At 35.6% G+C, this 22012-nt stretch overlaps 1 protein-coding gene across 1 annotated transcript in view; it reads right to left on the bottom strand.

The window, feature by feature from the left end:
* The window catches only part of CCDC102B (coiled-coil domain containing 102B), a 179900-nt gene that overhangs the window by 117556 nt on the left and 40332 nt on the right, over window positions 1-22012 (bottom strand). Inside the window, 1 exon segment of the mRNA XM_074897770.1 lies at window positions 6599-6805. Within this exon segment, the coding sequence (XP_074753871.1) occupies window positions 6599-6805 (207 nt within the window).

Raw genomic sequence — 22012 nt, 5'->3', positions numbered from 1 at the left:
ATCTTTTTAGCTTCTTGTATGGAATATTTTACATTATTTTTCTTAGCAAAAGAGAGAAACATTTAATAAATATATGTGTTTCATATACATAAAATATGTTACTAAGATGTGATGTGATCCAAGATCTGCTCATCCAGAGGGTTTACATGTAAGTAGTGGTAATCCATTAAAACACAGTAGACACTAGAAACAAAGAGGTCTGATATATAAAGCAATCTTTAAAAAAAATAGTCTGTTCCTAACTAGAGATGAAAAATATATGGTAATATTTTTCCCTGAATCAGGAAGAAACAGAACCTTAGGATGCTGCAAGTTTAAAAACTGTGGTATTTGCAGTTCCCTTTCTTGAGAATCAAGTATATAGCCATTATTTCCATGAATTTGCAGTGGGGTTTTGCTTCAGTTAATACTCCCAATACTTCAATCACTTTGAAACTTTTGTCATACAATTGCATACCAAGACAGATCACAATATATACACTCCTGTATTCTGAAACAGCTGCTTAAACTATAAAGAATGGAAGTAAAGTATACTATCTTGATAATAAATATGGAAGTGAGTACAAGGGTATTATAACATTTTCCTTAGAGATTTACAGAAACAGAGAATTTTTGGTTTGAATTTTTTCTGATTTGATTTTTCTAATCTTAAAGACGAATGACTGAACTTTGATTTCTTATTCAACTAAAAAAATAAATTTAGCGGTAATTTAGGTTCACAGCCTTTATCAGTGTTTTTAGTTGAAGTTAGGAAGCATGTCATTCACATTGTGACTATTTCCATATAAAAATTTTCTATCCATATAAATTAGAGTTTACATAGTGATACTGTGAAATTGCAAAGACTTTGTAACTAGAGCAGGGTAACTAGTCTCTACCATATAGAAAGTAGTTCTCATACCTATAAGAAAACCATCATCAAATATCTTGTTCTGTAATTAGGAGGAAGAGATACCCCTTGCATATCTTTTGTCTAAGGAAAAGGAGAGAGTGGATATTGTCCCTCTATTTTAAAAATACAAAGAAAATCAACCTCATCAATATTGCTATCACAAAGATTAATTTTTGCCTATGAAATGTGAGGAACACACCCACCTCTGACCTTGGCTGGATTCCAGATGCCCACTCAGCTGTTCTCTCACCCCCTCTCCTCTACAGGATAGGGAAAAAATGGAAGGGCTTATGGGTTGAGATAAATTATCCTCACAAGAAAAGCAGACTTAACTTGGGGAAAATTAAATTTATTGCCAATTAAAAATACAGTAGGATGGTAAAAAACAGAGATGAAACTAAAAACCATCTTCCTTCCCTCTCACCCTTCTTCCTGGGCTTGACTTCACTCCTTTACTCATTACCCCTCTACCTCCTCCCTCTATGCACAGATGAAGAATGGGAGGTTATGGGTCAGTCCGTAACAGCTTCTGTCTGCTTCTCCTTCCTCCTCATTCTGTTTCCCTGCTCCAGTAGGGGGTTCCTCCCAGTGATACAGTCCTCCATGAACTGCTCCAGTGTGTATCCTTTCCACAGGCCACAGTTCAAGAACGGGTCCCTTCCATTGGGCAAGTCTTTCAAGAACAGACTGCTCCAGCATGAGTCACCCTTGGGCTGCAACTCCTTTTGTGTCCCACAGTTTTTTCCTCATTCCTCATTACTACACACTGATGCTCACCGTTTTTAGTATATCTTAACTCTGTTTTCACAGAGATGCCACCAGTACCACGGACGGGCTCAGCTTTAGCCAGTGGTTTGTTCCTTTTAGAGACAGTCAGAAATGGCTGTATCTGGCACAGGGCAGCTCCTGTTCTCTTCTCACAGAAGCCATCCCTGAAGCCCCCTTGCTACCAAAACCTTGCCATGCAAACCCACAGACAACTTTTCAAGTTATTTGGTTAAAAAATTGACTGCTTCTTATTTTCTAAAAATCAAGCCTAAAATGTTGATGATTTAAAAACTATGTTACTGAGTAATGTTAAGATAAAATTATTTTCTCTTTAAAATACATGTTGAGCAATGTTCCATCTTTAAAAACTATGGATTTTTTTCCTAATAACATTATAATCTTATCATATTGAAGGTGGAAATTAAACTGTATACAAAAAAAAATAGTCTATGCATCCACAAGCTCCAGTTCAGCATTCTGTATTTAGATTCTGTATGTCCACTACAAAATATATTCACTGAATCATGTATTTAATTATCAGATATTTACCATAATAATTAGAGATAATATAGAAGAACAGTTATTATTCCCCAAAATTAATTTGTAAGTTCATTTCAAGGCCATATTCTCAGATGAAACAGAAAATATCTTTCCATAAACAGCATGTTTTGGGTATTGATCTATAACACCAACAAGGGCTTTTTCCATCATTTTATCCCTTCATAGATGAACTAGTGATATCCATTTAATACCTGTTGCCATGCCATTTGTCAAACAATACAGCTATTAATTTAAATGGTATTCTTCATTCCAAGGAGTACAATCGATAAAACCACATGGTAACAATGTCTGATCTCAACTGTTTCATCAATTATGCTCATCTTGTAGAACAGAAGTTAACCTTTCAAAAACTGCATATTGAAACATTTTAAACATACTGCCAGCTGAGTATTAATTACATTTTGTGCAAAACATAAATAATATTAGCTTTTGTGTTCAGAACTTCGATCTGCATGATTTACTACCATAAGTGGTAAGAGATTGCACAAATTCTATATTCTGTGGAGGTATACATATTAAAGAGCATGATAATTAAGTGTCAATATTAAATCATTTAGAAAAGGATGCAAGGATTTCACTTCTGTATTTTGATACCATGTTTAATCTTACTAAAACCATTATTAAAGAAAAAAAAAATTGTCATTGCTTATACTCTTTATAAGTATGAATCAGCCATACATCAATTAATAACACTGTATATTATTCTAAAAAACTACAGTGGATCTCCCAAATCATCTCATAAACAGGTCTTAGAGAAGCTGGGATATTAGGCAACTGTGTTTTGCTCTGGAATTCATTCCATAATACATTACCCACATCCCTTGTGTCTACTTGCTAAATAAAGCCCTAATCATTCAGATTAAGATGCTCAAAGATCTTCAGACAACTGTGGTTTCTATCTTGCATATGATCCCCTTTGCTAACCTAAACATCTAACTATCGTCCATCTTTTACAGAAATCGTCTAGTCTTACCCTGCATAACAACATGTTAGTTTACTTGAACTCAAGATACCATCCTAGGAAAAAAGCCTTCAGAATCAGAAACCAAAGCCATTCTTTTCAAGTTATTGATAGTATTAGAGCAAATTAGATAGAGACAAGTCTCAGAAATTAGAAAGATTCAGCAGTGACATTGGGATGTCTCTACCTAGTAATAGAAAGGTTTCATCTAAGATATAAATTGAGTTAAGCTGGAATCCTTGAAAAAGCAACTCTCTCCTCTCTTAACTCCTGTTTTTCATCTAATTGTAGCAGTAAGATTAAAAAATATGCTAACTAACTCTACAAACTACTGCTTTCTCCACATATGGCTGGCCAGGGCTCCAGTGCCATGACTGGTTTGGAGATTAACATATTGCTAGAGTAATTTTTCTCATAAGGCTGTTTCTATCTTACTAAATTTACTGCCATAAATAGAGTTCATTGTGGCATTAAGGGTTCACCACAGTCCTTCTTTCCTCTAATACTGTTGACCTTTTATTTTACTCATGTTGTCAACGGGTGTTTGGTGTCACAGAATACCGTGGTGGTAGCATTTGCTCTGCCTGCAGCCAGAGCGCAGGAGCCCTGGACACAGCAAACAAGTATGCTTAGGATACTATGGCAGGCCCTGGCAAGGAGTCCTGGTTAGAAGCACTGCTGAAGACTACAAGGCTGCTCAACCTTGGTGGTGATGTACCACAGGGCAAGTTTCCTTCCCAGCCCAAAATGGAGAAACTACTCTTAGCACAGCAGATGCATCAATTCACACATCTGGAGGGAAAATGCTCCCAATCAAGGCCATGCTATCTCCCCTGAGGCTGGGGCAGGCAGAAGCTATCACCAAGCTGAAGGAACTCAGGCCTGTAGATGACATGCTCCAATTAAGAATTCCTGTCACCAAGCTGAAGGCCAACAGGAAGCTGCTGAAATTCAGCAATGACAAAGACCTGCACCAGGGAAGGAAGAATCCTCTAAAACAATAGAGGGACGGTGTTTTTTCCAAAGTAGCTATTGCTTGGAGAGTGGCTCAGCATCAGTCTGTTAGTGGTGTGTGATTGCTTTTGCATCACTTGTTTGTTGTTTTTTTTTTTTTTTTCTCCCTTCACTTATTAAGCTGTCTTTATCTAAACCCATGAGATTTTTCTCATTTTTGTCCTTCCAATTCTCTTCTCCATACTACTGCTGGGGAATGAATGAGGATTGGGTGGGAGCTTACCTGCTAGCTGGAGTCAACCCATCACAAACCTGCTGCCCAGAGCAGTTGTGCAGTCCTTGAGGTTTTCAATACTCCTCTGGACAAAGAGTTAGGCAACCTGGTCTGACTTCAGAGCTGACCTTTTTTTGAACAGGAGGTTGGATTAAAGACCATTCCAGCCTGACTTGTTCTTTGGTTCCATGATTTGCAGTTCTTGTAAATTAGAAATAGAAACAGCTGCAAACAAATCAGTTCTGACCCTAGCGTTTAGATGCTAACTGTTACCAATTCACCAGACTATATAGTTTCCCCTGACACCGAAACACAATTTTAAATTTTCTCCTTTAAATTGATAATCAAGAGTTTTGAAGACAATCTTACCCTAAAATCATCAGCTATGAAAACACAAACACTGCAGGGGTGATCACTTTTATGATAAGAAAACAGAGATGACTAAACTCTATCTCCACCTTTTGACTTTGATAAAAAGTTGTGAAGTTGTTTCAGTTAGAGGTGCGATACTAACAGACAGAGATGATACTGACACTTGATCACAGATGTCTAATATTCTATGAAAGTAACATTTTAAAAACCAAACTGACAGAAACCCCAGCACAGCCATATAACTAAAAGATATTTGAAATACAGTAACATGCCTGAGCAGAGAAGCATCTCTTTGGCCACATCTTCAACCTCAAATTACTTGCATTACACAGAAATCATGAAAATACTGTGATATGCTATGATATGATGTGATAAGGTATGATAAAATAAATACTAGTAAAGGAAAATCCAAAACAGGTGTTTGTTATGTAAAATATTTTATAAATGTAAGCTATAGGTGTGAATTGCAATTTGCTGTTACTAAGCCATTGTGGAAATACAGAAAAATCATATAATTACATTTAAAAGGAGACTGCAAGTACAGAACCTGTTTCCCAAGAGAAATTACTTATTTTAACTATAATCTAAATCTGGTCCTAGCTACTCAGCCAGCCATTATTCAACAGTAAATGCACATATATGTACCTGCTTGAGCAGGTCCAGAGGAGGGCCACAAAGTTGATCAGGGGGCTGGAGCACCTCCCTTATGAGGACAGGCTGAGACAGTTGGGGTAGTTCAGCCTAGAGAAGAGAAGGCTCTGGGGAGACCTTATAGCAGCCTTCCAGTACTTAAAGGGGACCTACAGGAAAGATGGGGAGGGACATTTTACAAGGACATGTTGTGATCAGATGAGGGGTAATAGTTTTAAACTGAAAAAGGGTAGATTTACATTAGATATAAGGAAGAAATTCTTTCCTGTGAGGGTGGTGAGGCACTGGAACAGGTTGCCCAGAGAAGCTGTGTCTGCCCCCTCCCTGGCAGTGTTCAAGGCCAGGTTGGACGGGGCTTTGAGCAACCTGGTCTGGTGGAAGGTGTCCCTGCCCATGGCAGGGGAGTTGGAGACAGATGATCTTTAAGGTCCCTTCCAGCATAAACCATTCTATGATTCTATGATAAATGACATTAAATTATTTGCTATTTAGGCAAATAAGAATGTTGCTGTTTCTCACTGCCCCACTTGTAATATCAAGTATGCACATTTAGTTCTGTGTTGAGGGATTTTTTTTGCTTTCTCTTTAAACAGCTTTCAGAGTCTCTATGAAAATGGGAGCCTTCTGGATTACTACTTAATTATTGGCATAGAAAACCATAAAATAAAGGAAATAACAGTCTCTGAATCATTTATCACATCATTTTTAGCAGTACAATAAAGTATAAAAGTGAACAGATCTTTAGAGGAATAAGAAATAAGGCTCTTCCTTCAGTTCCCTCTTCTTTAAGAAGAGATTTAATATTCAGCAAGACAGAGAAATGATTGGTCTCACTGCTGTTTTTTTGTTTTGGCCTTCGTCAGGACTCTGAAGCTACCAAAGCCTACTTAATCTCTTCTGTTCCTCCCAGTCTTCACTTTCGTTCTTAGTCTTGTCAGACTTGTCATTTCCCCCTGCTCCTTTTAAAAATGAAAAGATATTTCTTTCTGTTTCTGCACTTTACAGAAATTCAAAGTCACTGAATTCTAATTGTCTAGGTCTGAGATGCAGACAGGGCTGTTCTGTCTTGCACAACCCTTATTTTAGGGACACATATTGCCATTATGAAATCGGAATTTTTGGGAGGCAATGCTTCCCATGTAATCAAACTAAGCAATGCACATACCTTATTTTTAAACAGCAGGTTACCTTGTGCATTTTGATGATCAAAACTCAATTTACTTAGTGTTGGTTTATTTTTAATCTCCAGAAGTCCCTAAATTTCTTTTACCTGCAACTTCAAGATTCTGTTCTCTTCCAAACTTTGATTTTCTGTTTCAAGTCTCTCTCTCTTTCTCCACTCAGAGGTATTCTCAAACTGCAGTCTTTCCAGCTAGGAAGGGTTGGGGTGGGAGGAAGAACAACCAAAAGAGAGAAAAAGAAAGAAATAATAATATTAAAACACCCTGTTCTTTATTGGTTGAGGCTAAAGGCCTCACTTCAGAGTAAGGTGGGTATCTTAGAAATCAGTCCAAGATATGTTTTCCATGTTTCATAACATTAAGTAATTGAATTTGAAAAGAAAAAAATAATAATTGAAAAGAAAAAAAAAATTAATTGTACCTTTACAAAAATAAAGCATAGGTAATGTTTTTAATCTAGTAACTGGTAACCATACCTTATTTCTTTCTCTGCCATTTATGGAACAACAGTATTAAAAAAAAAAAAAAGTTTTAGATAACATTGAAACTACTTTTGGTCTCACAGTGTCAAAGTTTTTATTCCCTCCAAATCAGCAGATTTTTAGTTATAGTCTGTTTACAGTTGAAAACGACTATAATGAATATGCATTAAACTGAAGACATTGTAAATCACTAGAAATCACTATCCTAATAACCAGGGGAAGGATTTTTAAGTTTTCACACTACTCTGTTTCTTGAGGTCACAATTAATAGTCTTAAGGGAAATATTATCATTAATGGCCTTTGCTGTAACCTTAATTTAAGATAATCAAGCTCTCTGAATTAATCTATCTAATCCACATGCAGAAGGAATTAAATATATTAACAAAAAGCCATGTTACTAAGCCATATAATATAATTATCTAACAACTGAATTTATTTATTCTTCAGACACAACTAGTCAGAAGCTTTGTCAAGAATGTATGAAATGTTCCTCAGATTTTAAAAAAAAAAAAAAAAAGGTAAAATTAGTTTATTTTTATAGCACAAAACAGATACTTATCAGAAGTACTAACAGATGTTTATCAGAATATTACTGACAAGTACTTACTATTAACAAGTTATTATTAACTCGCAATTATGAGACGATTCAAAGAGATTAAGATAGATTAAAAACTGTGAAAATGAAAGGTGACAGTTCTTTCCACTGAGATGAAAAAAGAAAAATACTGATATAAAAAAGTCAAAATTTTAAGAACTTTACAATTTTCTGTTCTGTGAGAACTCAAATCAATTATTTGATAGAAGTAGAGACAGACAACAGCGTAAATTACTTCTTCATGGAAGAAACAGGATAAGCTAACAAGGCATTAGAAACAGCCAGAGTGGTGTACTTTTTCAGATATTGGTTACTTTTATTTTAAAATAAATTTCTGGAAAATAATGAGAAGCTACTGAACATGAAGTAAAGAGAATGGGTGTTACAGCATCAGAGTGCAACAATACAATTATCTATCTAAATCAGATAGTAAACTTGTCTGCTCCAACCTTATTTCTGCTCAAATAAAAACAATTAGAAAGTATGAAGTTAAAGAGGCTCATTCAGATTTTCAGAGGAAAGTAGAAATGCTTTCTGAGACTCTCTAGTAAGAACAAAAATCATATTTTATAGAAAATAATAAGTGATTGTTTACTGACAATAATATTTTTCCAGATATTTCTCTAGCTAGAATGCCATATATGATAAATTAGAGGATTCCCCAAAAGAATGAGTAAAGGGGGGTGGGGTGGGGGTGTGTTTGTGAAGAAAACAAAGTGGTTTTTATCTCCACAAGCTTCACCTTCTCATGATGAAGAACAAGACAAACAGCAGTGCTGATGTCTCAAACAGTTTCTATGTATAAATCAAACTACAATCATAAGCTTTTTCATTTGAAAATGAAGTCCATAATGTCCAAAGACTAACATTATTTAGGTATGGGCACTTTATGAACTAATGTTGCAACTAAATACTAAACTATAATCCCTGGAATAAATAGGAAATCAAGGACAAAAGAACTAAGACATTACAAGAAAATACTTTATTAGAAAATTAAATAGATCCATCTCTAAATTCCATTTCTAAGCCAATTCACATACTGTAAGGCAATCACCAACCATATGAATTTAAATAAGAGGAAGTGCTGGATTCTTCACCTGGGACAGGGTAATCCTGGTTATATGCACAAATTGGGAGATGAAAGGCTGGAGACCAGCCTCATGGAAAGAGATCTTGGGGTCTGGGTTGATGGCAAGTTAAATATGAGTCAACAGTGTGCCCTGGCAGACAAAAGGGCTAACTATGTCCCAGGGTGCATCAAGCACAGCATAGCTATCTGGTTGAGGGAGGTGATTGTCCCACTCTACACTGCACTGGTGTGGCCCCACCTCGAGTATTGTGTGCAGTTTTGGGCACCACAATATAAGAAAGAGCATGATCAAGATGGTGAAATGTCTTGAGGGCAAGAATTGTCAGGAGCAGCTGAGGTCACTTGGTTTGTTCAGTTTAAAGCAAAGAAAGCTGCCTGAGGGGTGACCTGACCTCATTGCTGCCTACAACTTCCTCAAGGGGGAGGTGCTGATCTCCTCTCTCTGGTGACCAGCAGCAGGACACGAGGAAATGACATGAAGCTGCATCAGGGGAAATCCAGACTGGTCATTAGGAAAAGTTTCTTCACTGAGAGGGTGGTTGGTAACTGGAACAAGATCCCCAAGGAAGTAGTCAGGGCACTAAGCCTGTCAGAACTCAAGGAGTGTCTGGACAACACTCTTAGTCATATGGTTTATCTTTAAGACATCTGTCCATCTCACTCAGGCAAGGGAGAAAAGTTACTTAGGTTTGTAAATCCTCAATGGATTGGACAATGGTGAGACAAGTCTCAAAGTCCAGACACATTAACTTCCCACAATATACTAACTGGGTACATAATAATTGGCTAAGTATATAACGAGTTATGGCAAGTGCCTTGCATTATTTCATGGTAGGGAGGGACAAGGGTAGAAAGAAAAGGAGGGAGATAGAGAGAATAGAGAAATAGAGATCACTGGTCCAGGTTCCTCCATTGGTCCCATTCAAGTTTATCAGGGATGCATCTGTCTTCTTCATGTCTTTTTTTTCTTTCTCTCCTTCACTCCTTGCCACCCCCCACCCCCAATTTATACACGCTTTCCTTGGGTCTGTCCCCAGGGTTGACCCACATACATGCATATCCCATGTATGAGGAAGGATAAGGTGCTTCATGGGATGATGTAATCAGCATGATCTTGTTAATCTTTATTAGCATGTTCAGGGGTGTCAACTTTAATATGCATTTCACAGACAATGAAGCAAAGGTAATTCACCAGACAGACAACCCTTGAAACTTTACAAGATGCACCAGAACAGAACCATCCTGTCTCCACTGTGCTCCCTGCTCCATCTGCATCCTGTGCTATCCTGGCAGCCTTATCAGCTCCAAACTCCACACTATCCACCCAATGACTATGGTTTCTCTACTTGGGAGTGTTTGAGACATTCCTTGGCTTGGAGGGTCTTTGCTCCCCCCCATCCCTTATCTCTCTTAGGCTTCTTTTTCTTGCAGGCTTGTTTTTCTCAGGCCCCATTTCAGGGAGCTATAAATCATCTCTCACACAGTCCTGCAAGGAGCAGGGAGTTGGATGGGATCCTTATGGATCCCTTTCAACTTAAGATCTTCTATGATTCTATGACTCTAAATACAGAGGATGGGTACCAACTACTTCACTTAGAAATGTCAATTGTCAAAGAGTTAAAAACTGAACAGATTATGTCTAAAGACATTTTATTCTACCAACAAAAGATACTTTCTCAGGCTAATCCTTTTCATCATGGATTATTTGCTTCCCTTAACAAACAAACCAAGAACAACAAATGAGCAACTCTCCTCACACACACTTCAACAGAATTCCTAAAACTTTGGCCAGTCTTAACATCATGATACACTGTTGGAGGGTACTCTTTGGAGAGAACTCTGAAACAGTTCTTAAAAATAAAAAGGGGCCTTTGATCTAAGATTAGGCAAACTAGCAAGTAAGAAAGAAACTAATATATTCCTTCCATACTTTGTATTATAAAGGCAGACTAAGTGGGAATGAATTTTATCTTTTTAAACAATTATGCTATTCAGCAGTTGTCTTTACATTATGGACTTGTTCTTGTATGAAAAGACTTGAGATTATTTACCAAGCTAAATTCCTTAGAATTTGATTAAACAAGGAATCAGGGAAGGATAATTTTGTACCCTTGTTTTTGGGTTTGGGCTTTTTTGGCATGGTCTACCCACTGGTGATGGAGTACAAATGATATCTCCAAAGCACAAAGGCAATGTTAGATGCTCACATGTTCCTAATGAGGTCTTTTGAATTCACTGAATTTCTGTACAATAACTGGAAATGAAGGGATCATAGACCTCTATTTAGCACCAAATCTTTTTTTTCTCCCTCCCCTCAAATTGTGCAGATTTATAGTTGCTCAAATATCATCTACTGGACTACAATCCAAAAAAAAAAAAAAAAAAGTATTTTTCTAAATAAATATGCAAGCACAATGTCTTACAAGTACATATAAAAGATCTGGAACATGAGAAACTCCTGTGTTCCTGCAAAGCATCTGCCAAAAAGACACAACTCAAATTCTAAGCCTGAAAGTTTGCCTTTTCACAGTGATGACACTAATGGATATCAATTCATTTTTGGCAGACTTCAAGTAGAGAGAAAGCCATCCAAAGCTCAATTTCAGTCAGGCAATTAAGCACAAGATGACTACCAAGCTAAAATTTGATGTCAAAGATAAATTTACTTATCTCTGTGTCTGCAAAATTTCAAGATGTCTGCAAGCTCCAGTAAGGACAAATTTAAATATTCAATATACAATATACATAAAAAGCTCCATAATGAAGTCAGAAAAAACCTACTAACGTACAACATCATGAATAGGCAATTTTGTTATAATTAATTTTACCATATACCATTGTCCAGTAAAGTACTAGAACTCATATTTTCTGGAATACTGATTTTCAGAGAGTTAGTAATCAGAATTGGTTTGTTATTCATTAGAATTCTCCCAAACTATTCCTTATGCTTATTCCAAATAACACTTTTCACATAATGCTCTCATAGGAAGCATTTGAACTCTTTTTCATTTTTGGCAAAGAATGTGCAAAATAAGTGAGGTGCCAGATCTCAACTTTCAGATTTCAAGTCAGACAGTAACTTCACAAAGTCATCATGTGTGATTTTGTCACTCCCAGCTAAAAAGATCAACTTCTCTTGAGTAGACAAAATTTGTCTCATACACCTGTGCAATGCATTCCCAATCTCACACCCCAAAATACCAGCCAGGGCCCTTCCAGCTCCAGAAGTTCAGCTGGCAGCACTCAAGGCCAGCTAGCTGATGTGAGCTGTTGTAAAGAGCTGGAAGAAGACTCAGCAGAGGGAAGTCTCTCCTTGTCTCAGGGCTGATTTTAATCTGAAAATTCTAGATCCCATACTTGATGGAGCTATGTTGCAAATATTTACATATTTGCATTTAAAACAGACAGGAGACATTCATATGGATGTAATCCAGATTGCAGAAAACAGCTTTGATATTGTTTTGTGAGGAACACAGGTGTCCTTGAACTGACTAGTCTCATCTTTCTATCTGAAATTTTCAAGTCTTGAAGCAAATAAAATTAATTATGTGTCAAATTATATATTTTAGCTCATTTAGTGGTAAACTGAAATATTGCTATTAAAAAAAATGCAGCAGAATTTATTATTTTTTTAAGAATGAAAATATCTGAAAATTGCTGACCATGTATTTGGTGGTAACATCTTTGTTAATTAATCTTCCTAAAGTAAAGGAGAATGCAGACATTTATTTTAATTGAGATTTAAAAAATATTATTTTAATATTATAAACATTACTCTTTCAGAATTTTTATATTCCATAGTAATAGATAATCTAATCAAATGATTACAATCTTTAAGCAGGATACTTCTGTCATGCAGAATAATGAGCATGTGTAAAGATACATGTTGATATTTGCAGATCAAAAAATTCAAACAAAGGAAAAATATTTGCTGCTTCCAAGATTTTTCCAGTGACATACATGAATCCAGTTTTACTAATCAATTGTTATTCAGTCATATTTTCAATACAATTTAAGCAACTCAGCTCTTTAAGCAGTATGGATACTGCATGTATCAAGTGTGAAAAATATTTCCTATGCAAGTTCAGCTACTTGTTCCATGAATTATCTTCACTCTCTTAATTTAATTAGAAACTAAAACATGTTAATGGCTTAATGATTGCTCATTATAGAAGCAACATTATGTTCATTACAAAGGTCTCAGAAAACCCGTGAATGTACAATATTTTCTATGGGTTTTAGTGGTATATTGGAATACATTAAAAAAAAAAGAAAACTGGGTCAATTTTACATATTCATTTTAAAGTGAGTTAGAAATTACAATGTTATACTCTCTTGCTGTTGACCTTACTTCAAAGATGAAATTCACAGCAGTAATGTCTCATTCAAGAATGACATTACTGTTTTTCTAATTGAAATTCTTCTAACTTCTAAGCGTTATATTTTTACATAAGAGATGAAAGTACATTCATAGAAAACATATAAACTTAAAGACTTTGGAAAGTTGATTTTCTATCATTCATGTCATTCTTCCAAAATGAGCAGTGAGACTAAAGCAAAGCAAAAAATCAGGTCTAGAATTAAGTTAGGAAAAAAGAAGCAAAATTAAGTATTTCATGTCATGATCTCTTTAATGTAATTTTGTGCAAAAAATCTTTCTGGGTTATAGTCTTTCAGAATGCACCCAAGTCAGCTCAGCCTTCTTTGAAACGTTGCAAGAAAGGTCTTTGTATAACCTGGTGCTTTAGCTTCCGGAAAATATTAAATGCAGTGACTAAAGGCAATGTTAGACATTAACTCAGATTTTTGAGAACATATTCCTCTCATTAAACCAAATCAAAACAAAAGAAAACAAAAAAGCTTGAGGGATCTGTTTTCCTCTAGAAACAAGATTTGGAATGTTTTTTAAAAAAACACACCAACCTTATTTTCCTCCTTTAGAGGAAGGCTCCCCACCTTTAGAGAAAGTAACTTTTTCATCTAAAAAAAAAAAAAAAAAAAGAATATTTACATATGCTGATGGGCTCTGCAGATTGTTTTATAACTGTATAACTAGAGCTGCTCTGATATAGACCTAGCACCCCTCACTGAGCTTGAATGCACCCCAGATCTTTTGATGTACTCCATGTGACAGTTTCAAAAGGCTGCAAATCTCCTCATCCATTGTGCAAGTAACCTGTGCAGACCTGCTTTCCTTTCCACTACATAGCCAGAGAAAACAAGCGTTGTGAGAATGAATACAGCAAGATGAGGAAAGCAGCTAAATGAACTTTTCTCGGTAAGGGAGTTGAGCCATATGCTGTTGGAAATGCAACACAAGGCAAATATTCAAAAAGTGTTAGCTGTTTTGAACTGACCTAATGAAATTTTTGTGGTTATATATGCATACATAAAATATATACATATATGTATATAGACATGTTCCTCTGTTCTTTTAAAGGGATTCTGGCATTTAAAAAAGAAAAATTTTCTACCCTTCATTACATGAAACTTATATACCCTTTAAGTTAATCTAAAGTTAAAGTCTACTAAATATTTTAGATGCTTTCAGGTGAAAATACAGATTCTGATTTATAAAGGAATTAAAAGCTTAATAAACAATTTGCAACATGTTAAAAAAACCTTGGGATATTTAATTTTCCTTTCAAATGTGAATATTTTCACTCCATAAAATGTCTCCACAAACTTACACTGACTTTTACTTTTCAATAGGAAGACCAGAATAATGGTGGAAGAATAGAGTGAGGTCAAGGTACTACCACTGAAGTGCATAATTGCTAAAGGTGAATGGTGGAAATGAAGTATGGTGTAGTGACCTTTTGAAACTGGATAATTACTTTTTAGAGGTAACTTACACCATTTTATGACTAACATGAAAGACAGAGCCCTGAGAAAAACAGACGCAGAAAGAGGAACTCCTCCTGGTACAGTTCATTAGCAGGAAAATCTTAATGCTCTAGTTCAGTTTAAGGCAACATAACAATAGCTGAGGCTCAAAAAGTTTTATTGAAACAAGATTCTTTTTCCTTCCCTTTAGTCAAGGAAAGATGGAGTAGGATGGAGAACAACAGTTAACCTGTCTACTCATTTTCAGTGGGAGTAATGACAGCAAAAATTACAATGAAGACGACATGTATCAGTTAATATGTTTTCAGATGGAAAACAGAAAAATTTCCACACACCGTTCAGGAGCAAGGGAGACAAGAAAGGACAAGATTTTGTCTGGTTTTAGCACAAAGTTTTGTTAGGTCCCCATAAAGCTTGCGAAAAGGTAGGAAAGTGTACTTAGAGAGTTATGATCTCCAGATTTCTAAAGGCAGCATTTGAAATAGAGAAGGACAGAACACAAGCATTATGGTAAAAAGCTGTAGTTTTGACAATGATACTGACAATGCTATCAGAAATAAAAAATGCCAATGCAACCAGAAATTCTCTCTGCAAAAGGCTTTCCTTTTACAAATCTGTTACCTTTTAACAAGAGCATTTTCTGAGAAAGATTCCCCAAACATCTTAAATAAAAGTTGTCCATACAAGGTAATTCACATTACATGCAAGGCTTTTTCCACAGCAGAACTAACCGAAAACAAGAGTTTCATTTATTTAGAATCTGAACTTTACTCAACCACATCAAAACATTAACATCTAATGCTATCTGTCTTCATACTAATAATCTACAGGCAAACAAAATATAGCCTACAGACTTGTGACCCAGAGAAGCAAGAATTCCTGTTTAAACTAATGAAACCTTTGGCAGCATCACTCACATACCTGTAAAATATCTGTTTCAGCTTGCACAGATAAAAAATGAAAATTTAAAATCAATATGCTTTTTTGTGCTTTAAATGACTGCACGGGGCTTTTTTTTTTGGTTTAAAGCAGGATGAATGAAGACACAATTTTAAGATTCTTGATATCCTCACTGTATCATGCATGAAGGTCATTTCCACTCATCTACAATACAAATTATTCTACAAACTTAAAGAGACACATTGAACTGAAAGTTTAATAAGCCACAGGTTGATTATGAATTAAGGATCATTCTAAAAAAGAAAACCTATTGAAATAACTATAAAGCTTTATAAATAAACTAGTGAGTTTGACTCTTACAGATCTTTTCCCTGCAGTTACTTACAAAACTCAGAACAAGAAAGCTCTTTGTTTCTGAAGTAAATGTTTCTTTTCTGTAACTCAGACAGGAATACTCTCTCTCAAAAAAAGTAATATCCAATGACCTTTTCAAAGCCGGAGCCAAGACCTCAAGTGTTGTGCAGTTTTACCAATCACCTTCCAAGTTATTGCCTGTTAACAAGAAATGCAAGGACAGAGAATCTGCCATTTCACAGTGGTAGTTTTGTTTATTTATGTGATGTCATCAATTTATAAAGTATTTAATGTGTTGCAGCTGCTAGAAGGAATGGCAAAAGTGCAGTTTTCTTAAATATGGCATCTAGGGTAGGTTGGATCAAATGAGTTAAAAAACAAGTTCTGAGGCGTTACTATCAAGTGTAAGCATCAGGTTTTTTCATCGAGAGTGCACTGTGAAACTTTGTTACAATTCATAACATAATACTGGGTCTGAAGCTCTTTTATCAATGGTCTAAAAGGAATGGTATCAAACTGTTAAAGATAGTCTTGGCACAACTGGGAGAAAAAAAAAATAAAGTCCATGCAGAAAGATAAGGAAAAATCTGATCCAGACAGAAGCATCTCCAAAGAGATACTATATACAAACAGAAGAGAACAGTTAGATTTCTGAATCTGATTCTCTGAAATCCCTTTTGGTTTTAGGGCAGAAGTGTCTACAGAACTTGGAAGATGTCAGTGGTTACATTCCACTGCATATCTCCCTTTGGGAAAGGTGTAAGAGGAAGACAGTCTTCACATAAGCAAGGCATCCATGTACAAGTGGATAGGAAACACTTTGAAGAATCTTCCTTACCTGCAATATACCCTTTATTTTGGTTGGGGGCTGGTGGTGGTGGTGTTTATGGTTTGGTTTGAGATTTCTCCCGCTAGAAGTCTCTAAGAGCTTGGTGACAACTGCAAAAGCTCCTAAGGTCTGAAAAGAAACTCATCAGCTTGCCTGCTTCCAAGCCCAGCACTGCTGTCCACAGGCGTGGTGCGCTGACAAGCAAAACTATTACTTACTATGTGTGACACTAGGCAGTTTTGCAATGATTATTTACAGTGTATGTGACTGTTTCTAGAATTCTTTTCCTTTTTCATCTAAAAGAAGTAATCAAAGACTACCATAATCCATAGCACTCCTTCCACAGGAAAGGGAAGACAAATGTTTTCTACCTTTTTATTTGACAAGTACTTCAATATTCAATATAGGAAAAAATAAATTTACTCTGCTTTTTCTCTTATTGTGAGCAGGTCTGCCAAGAATACCATTTAGTCCATCAGAAACTATACTGAAAGCATGATAAATGTTATTGTGCCTGACAATATCTTGAGACACCAAGCCCTGCAACAAATTGAACTTTTTAATGAATGCTTATATTCATAACAATGCATGTAGCTGAGCACCACCATGTTTAGTAATCAAATATTTCTTCCTTCTGGTACTACTGAAATGTTTAAGTCTGCTGCAAGCTGATATCATTGCACTATGTTGACATTAAAAGAAAAGTTGCTGATTTACTAGCATTTATTTTTCTCTTCCCCATCTGCACACAGATAAAACTCTCTTATGTGTATGACTAATTTACTACAAGTGATTTATGCAGGAATATAAGTTGTCCATAGATACATAAAAATCTTAAAGGCTGAAACTTTATAACAATGACAAATAATATGTTCAGAGATGCATAGATAAATCTGAGAAAAGGAAAATGATGGGAACAACATGACAAAAATTACCCTTGATCTCACAGATCTTTCTTTCCATGTTGTTTCTGGCACTGCTTTTCTCAGTTTCTTTTCAGTTCAAGTTGATATGGACGATGTATTACATTAAAATAAATGTTAAATTCTTCACTGACAGAAGAGGAGTAGTGTCCATCTTAAATAATATTTAATGCAACTTTAACAGTCCACATTTACATGTATATCAGGACATGATAGTTCTGACATTTCAGATGCTGTTTGCTGCACTGATGTCTAAAATGTAGCATCTCCATGGATCATAATGTTCTGGTGAAGCCCCATTTAAAACAGTGAATTCACATGAAAAAATGTTTAACATCAGCCACCTGCTGTTCAGGAGAATCCACTATGCATTCAAAGAGAAAATATTTTCTGTCAATGAGTATCAGAGAATATTATCCATAATGCCTGTCCAAAATTCTACTTGCACAAATTACCTGAAAATACTTTAAAAATTCAGAGTAACTACTTTTACCTATCTAAACTGTTGAGATCAGTAAAGAGAATACCAACACATCATGCACTCATTTTACTGTAAAATTATGAAATATTTTTATGTTTTATCTTAAACAAAAGAGATATTAACATTTTTCAAGTGGAAAAATAAGGACGATGACTAAACAAATACTGAAAGCTTCTTCCTGTGTAGTAGCCTTCTTCACTTTAATCACAAATCATAAGAAGATTGAGACTAGTGGAATATCCAAACTGTCAGTATGTTCCAAGCTGTATAGTACTACTTACTCATTTCACTTTTTCATACATGAATAACATAAAGATATCTACGAAATGAGTTGGAACTAGAAAGAACTGTTAGAATAAAGATATACAATCACATGTTATAAATAAAATATCTGATAGCCATAAGATGTAAGGACAATCCTGTCATGTAGACATTTTGTAGGCTTGACAGAAAATATTTTTAAAAGATGAGAATATGATTATTTTTTTCTGATACTTCTTGTGCTATTTTAAGCTGCCTCTTCTCCCACATAATGTCTACTTTCATATTTACATAATTACATGATTCCCCTTAGAGCTCTACTATCTCAGATTTAGTATAATATTAAATAAATAAAAAATTCTGTATCCCCACTGGCCCCCAAAATAGATTTTACTGTTGATGGAGAAGAACAGTAAATCTATCAGGTAAGCTATGATCTAGCAAGTAATTAGAGTTAGGATTTAAAACTGAAGGGAAGTAGTTGGTTTCCTTCTGAAATCTTTGTCCACCAAATGAAACTGAAAGATAAAAAATCTGCCTTGGTTACACCTTCAGGAGAAAGAAGTCTGCACTTGTACTATCTTCAGACCAAAGAAAAAGGTATACAATGTATTTGCCAGTGCCCAACACTTAGTGGTAACCATATTGACTGAAAGACTGTCCTATCAGAAACTGAAAATACATCTTACATAGGCAATACAATGCAGCATTTACATCACTACAATTAATTATTAAGAAGCTTGCTATCAGTATATTTCATTTTGCAGCTAAACCAAATGATCCTTAACAAAACTAGATCCACTGAAAAGCATCTACAATCTCTTCAAGACACAACAATCCCATAAAGCTGTGGTCCTTAATTCTATACCACCTACTCATAAGAGTCTGAAATATAGTATCCTGAAATATATTACTCCTTTTTAGCAATAAGTAAACAAATAAATTAACTAATTCTTCCAAAAGGATTCAGAGCCCTTGTCATTCTGATTGTATATCTTTAGTATTTCTCTACTAGCTGGTGATCACTATAGCAATAAACTCTATGCAAAACAGTTCAAATGCAACAATAATATACTTTTTCTCTGAAATAAATAAGCTTTATGAAGTGCTGCTGCCAATTCAATAGTGTACATAATCAGAAGCCACAGACTAACAAAGAATTTATACAAAGCACCTGTGTACTTAACCCTAAACTAATATGAAAATCAGCTTTCCAGAAGACCAAGTATATCGAGATATCAGTCATAAATTAAATTAAAACAAAAAAGACCACCAAACAAAGACTCTGATTCAATGTTTTTGTTTTGTTTGCTTTCTCATATATCTATAATAACAATCTGGTAGAAGAAATATATTCTTGAAATACTGAAATTAATATTCACACTATGTGGAAAAATCACACATTTCTTGTCTCTTATTTTAGTGAAAGTATCAAGGGGGAAAGGGATGATGACATATGTTCTAATAGCTACATAACATTAAAGTTTTCCAGACAAAAATACTGAAGAATGAAGTCTTCTTACATAAGAAAACAGTTCCATTGACATAAAAGCCAAATGGTAAACCATTTGTAGGCTGTCTTGGAAACTGAGGGGCTTCAATTCATGGTCTAAAGAAAACAAATACATAAATGCTTTATTCATTTTTATATTCAGACAATATATCAAACATGTCCACATGCCCTGATCAACTAAGTTACTAATGCACAGGAAAAATTAACCATGTACTTTATTCAGAACAGAACTCAACAATGTGTAGTTCAAGATGAAAACCTCATACATTGCCAATCCACACAAACACCTGTCATTTTTCTTATCAGTAAAGTGTGTTTCAGCTGAGAGAAGCAGAGAAAAAATTGATTCCTTGGTCACATATATATAAAAAAACAGTACACTTGATTATTACGAGCACTAACGCATCTTCTATATGCAAATTCAATTAGTGAAAGTAACAAAAATAATAAAAACTAAACATGGCCATCTTTATCTACCTCGCAAAATAAAAAATATATCAGCCTAATCTCAGTCTTAACTCTCAATGCAGTTTTGTCTCATATTTGCTATTCAATATTTCAGTATTTTATGACCATTCCTGGCTGGGAAGCTTTCGTATTGTATGCCTATTTGCAGTCGAAAAGGTAGCGGGCCATATATTTGCGTATTTCAAAAGAAAATATTTGGGTAAGAACCATTCCTGAATTTTGTCATCAATACTGATATTGACTGAATTTCTAAGTAGCCTAGATGAAATAATCACAGTGAGTATATTCTCAAGGTTGAAGTTGGAAGTGTTCTCATTTAAGTCTCATCTTGAGTTTCTGGGTATTGTCTCAGTGATCCAATATTTGGGAACTCATAGGAACCCTTTGAGGTGCTTGTGGGTACCTGTTGCTGCCACGTAAGAAGCCACTGAAGTAACTGGCCCTTAACTATCAGAATCTTGGACCCAGACAGAGCTTCAGGAGGAGGATGGATCTCTGCAAGTGTCAGGCTGCAGTGAGTGCCCTGAGTCTCTTGCTGGACACATGACGTGTGTAGCTGTCAAGGGACTGTGCTCCCTTGTGAAAGACCTGTGAGAAGAGGCCACCAGACTGCACAGCATCAGAGAGGATGAGAAACACATGGACTAGATCTTCTCTGAGACCCTGCAGGTTCAATAACATGAACTGTCAAATGTAGGGAAGGGACAGAAAGAGCTTATGCCTACAAAGCTGGAAAGTGGAAACTCCCATAATGATGAAGGCAGGAGGCTTGTGACTTCTCACACTAGGAAGAAGGTTTATGCCCCACCTGATGACCTGCACTTTCAGAACAGGTTCACTGCCCCCACAGTTGATGAGAAGACTCTCCAGTGAGTGAGCCTGAGCCACTCAGGATCCTAGAAAGTAGTGGTGAATAATAGCAATAGGAGACTCCCTATTGCAGGGAACGGGGAAATCTGTCTGCTGATGGGACTTGTCAGAGGGAGGTTTGCTGCTTGCTGTTTGCTGCATCTTAGATAGAATGAATGCCCCCACAAGAAATATGAAAATCTCAATTTCTAAATTAAGAAGAAGAAATCTCTACAGGATGTCTGAGTTCTGTTCCTCCTACATTTTGACAAATTTGCCATAACGTTTTACTTTTTTTAAGCTGGTTTAATCATATGTCTCAGTTACAAATATCCCATTTATCAAGATACTAGGAAATATCCTGGAATTTTCATCTCTTCCCCCATAAAATGGATATGATAAGTGAGACCTATTTACTTACTGAAAAAATTTAATTGTAATTACTACTAATAAATGGTCCATCAAGTCATTGTTCCTTTAAAATTTACGCTATTGGTTAAAAGAAAATACTCATATTTTCTTTTTTTATATATACTAAGCCCATATATACTTATATAATTTTATGCAGACACATCAGTTGACCTTACAGCTATACTATATTATGGACAACAGTAGATGTACTGAAAGGTTTTATTACTTGAAGAAAAAGTGGAGGATATTTTATCAATGGCAATTCCCCATCTGTTCCTTTTCATTCTGCAAATAGCATCCTAGAATCACAGAATGGTTGAGGCTGGAAGGGACCTCCAGAAGTCATTTGGTCCAAACCCCCTGGCTTAAGAAACACCACCAAAATCAAATCTTT

This window comes from Athene noctua, chromosome 2 (genome assembly GCF_965140245.1).
Source record: "Athene noctua chromosome 2, bAthNoc1.hap1.1, whole genome shotgun sequence".
Classification (NCBI taxonomy): Eukaryota; Metazoa; Chordata; class Aves; order Strigiformes; family Strigidae; genus Athene; species Athene noctua.
This window is presented reverse-complemented; position numbering and strand designations above follow the sequence as displayed.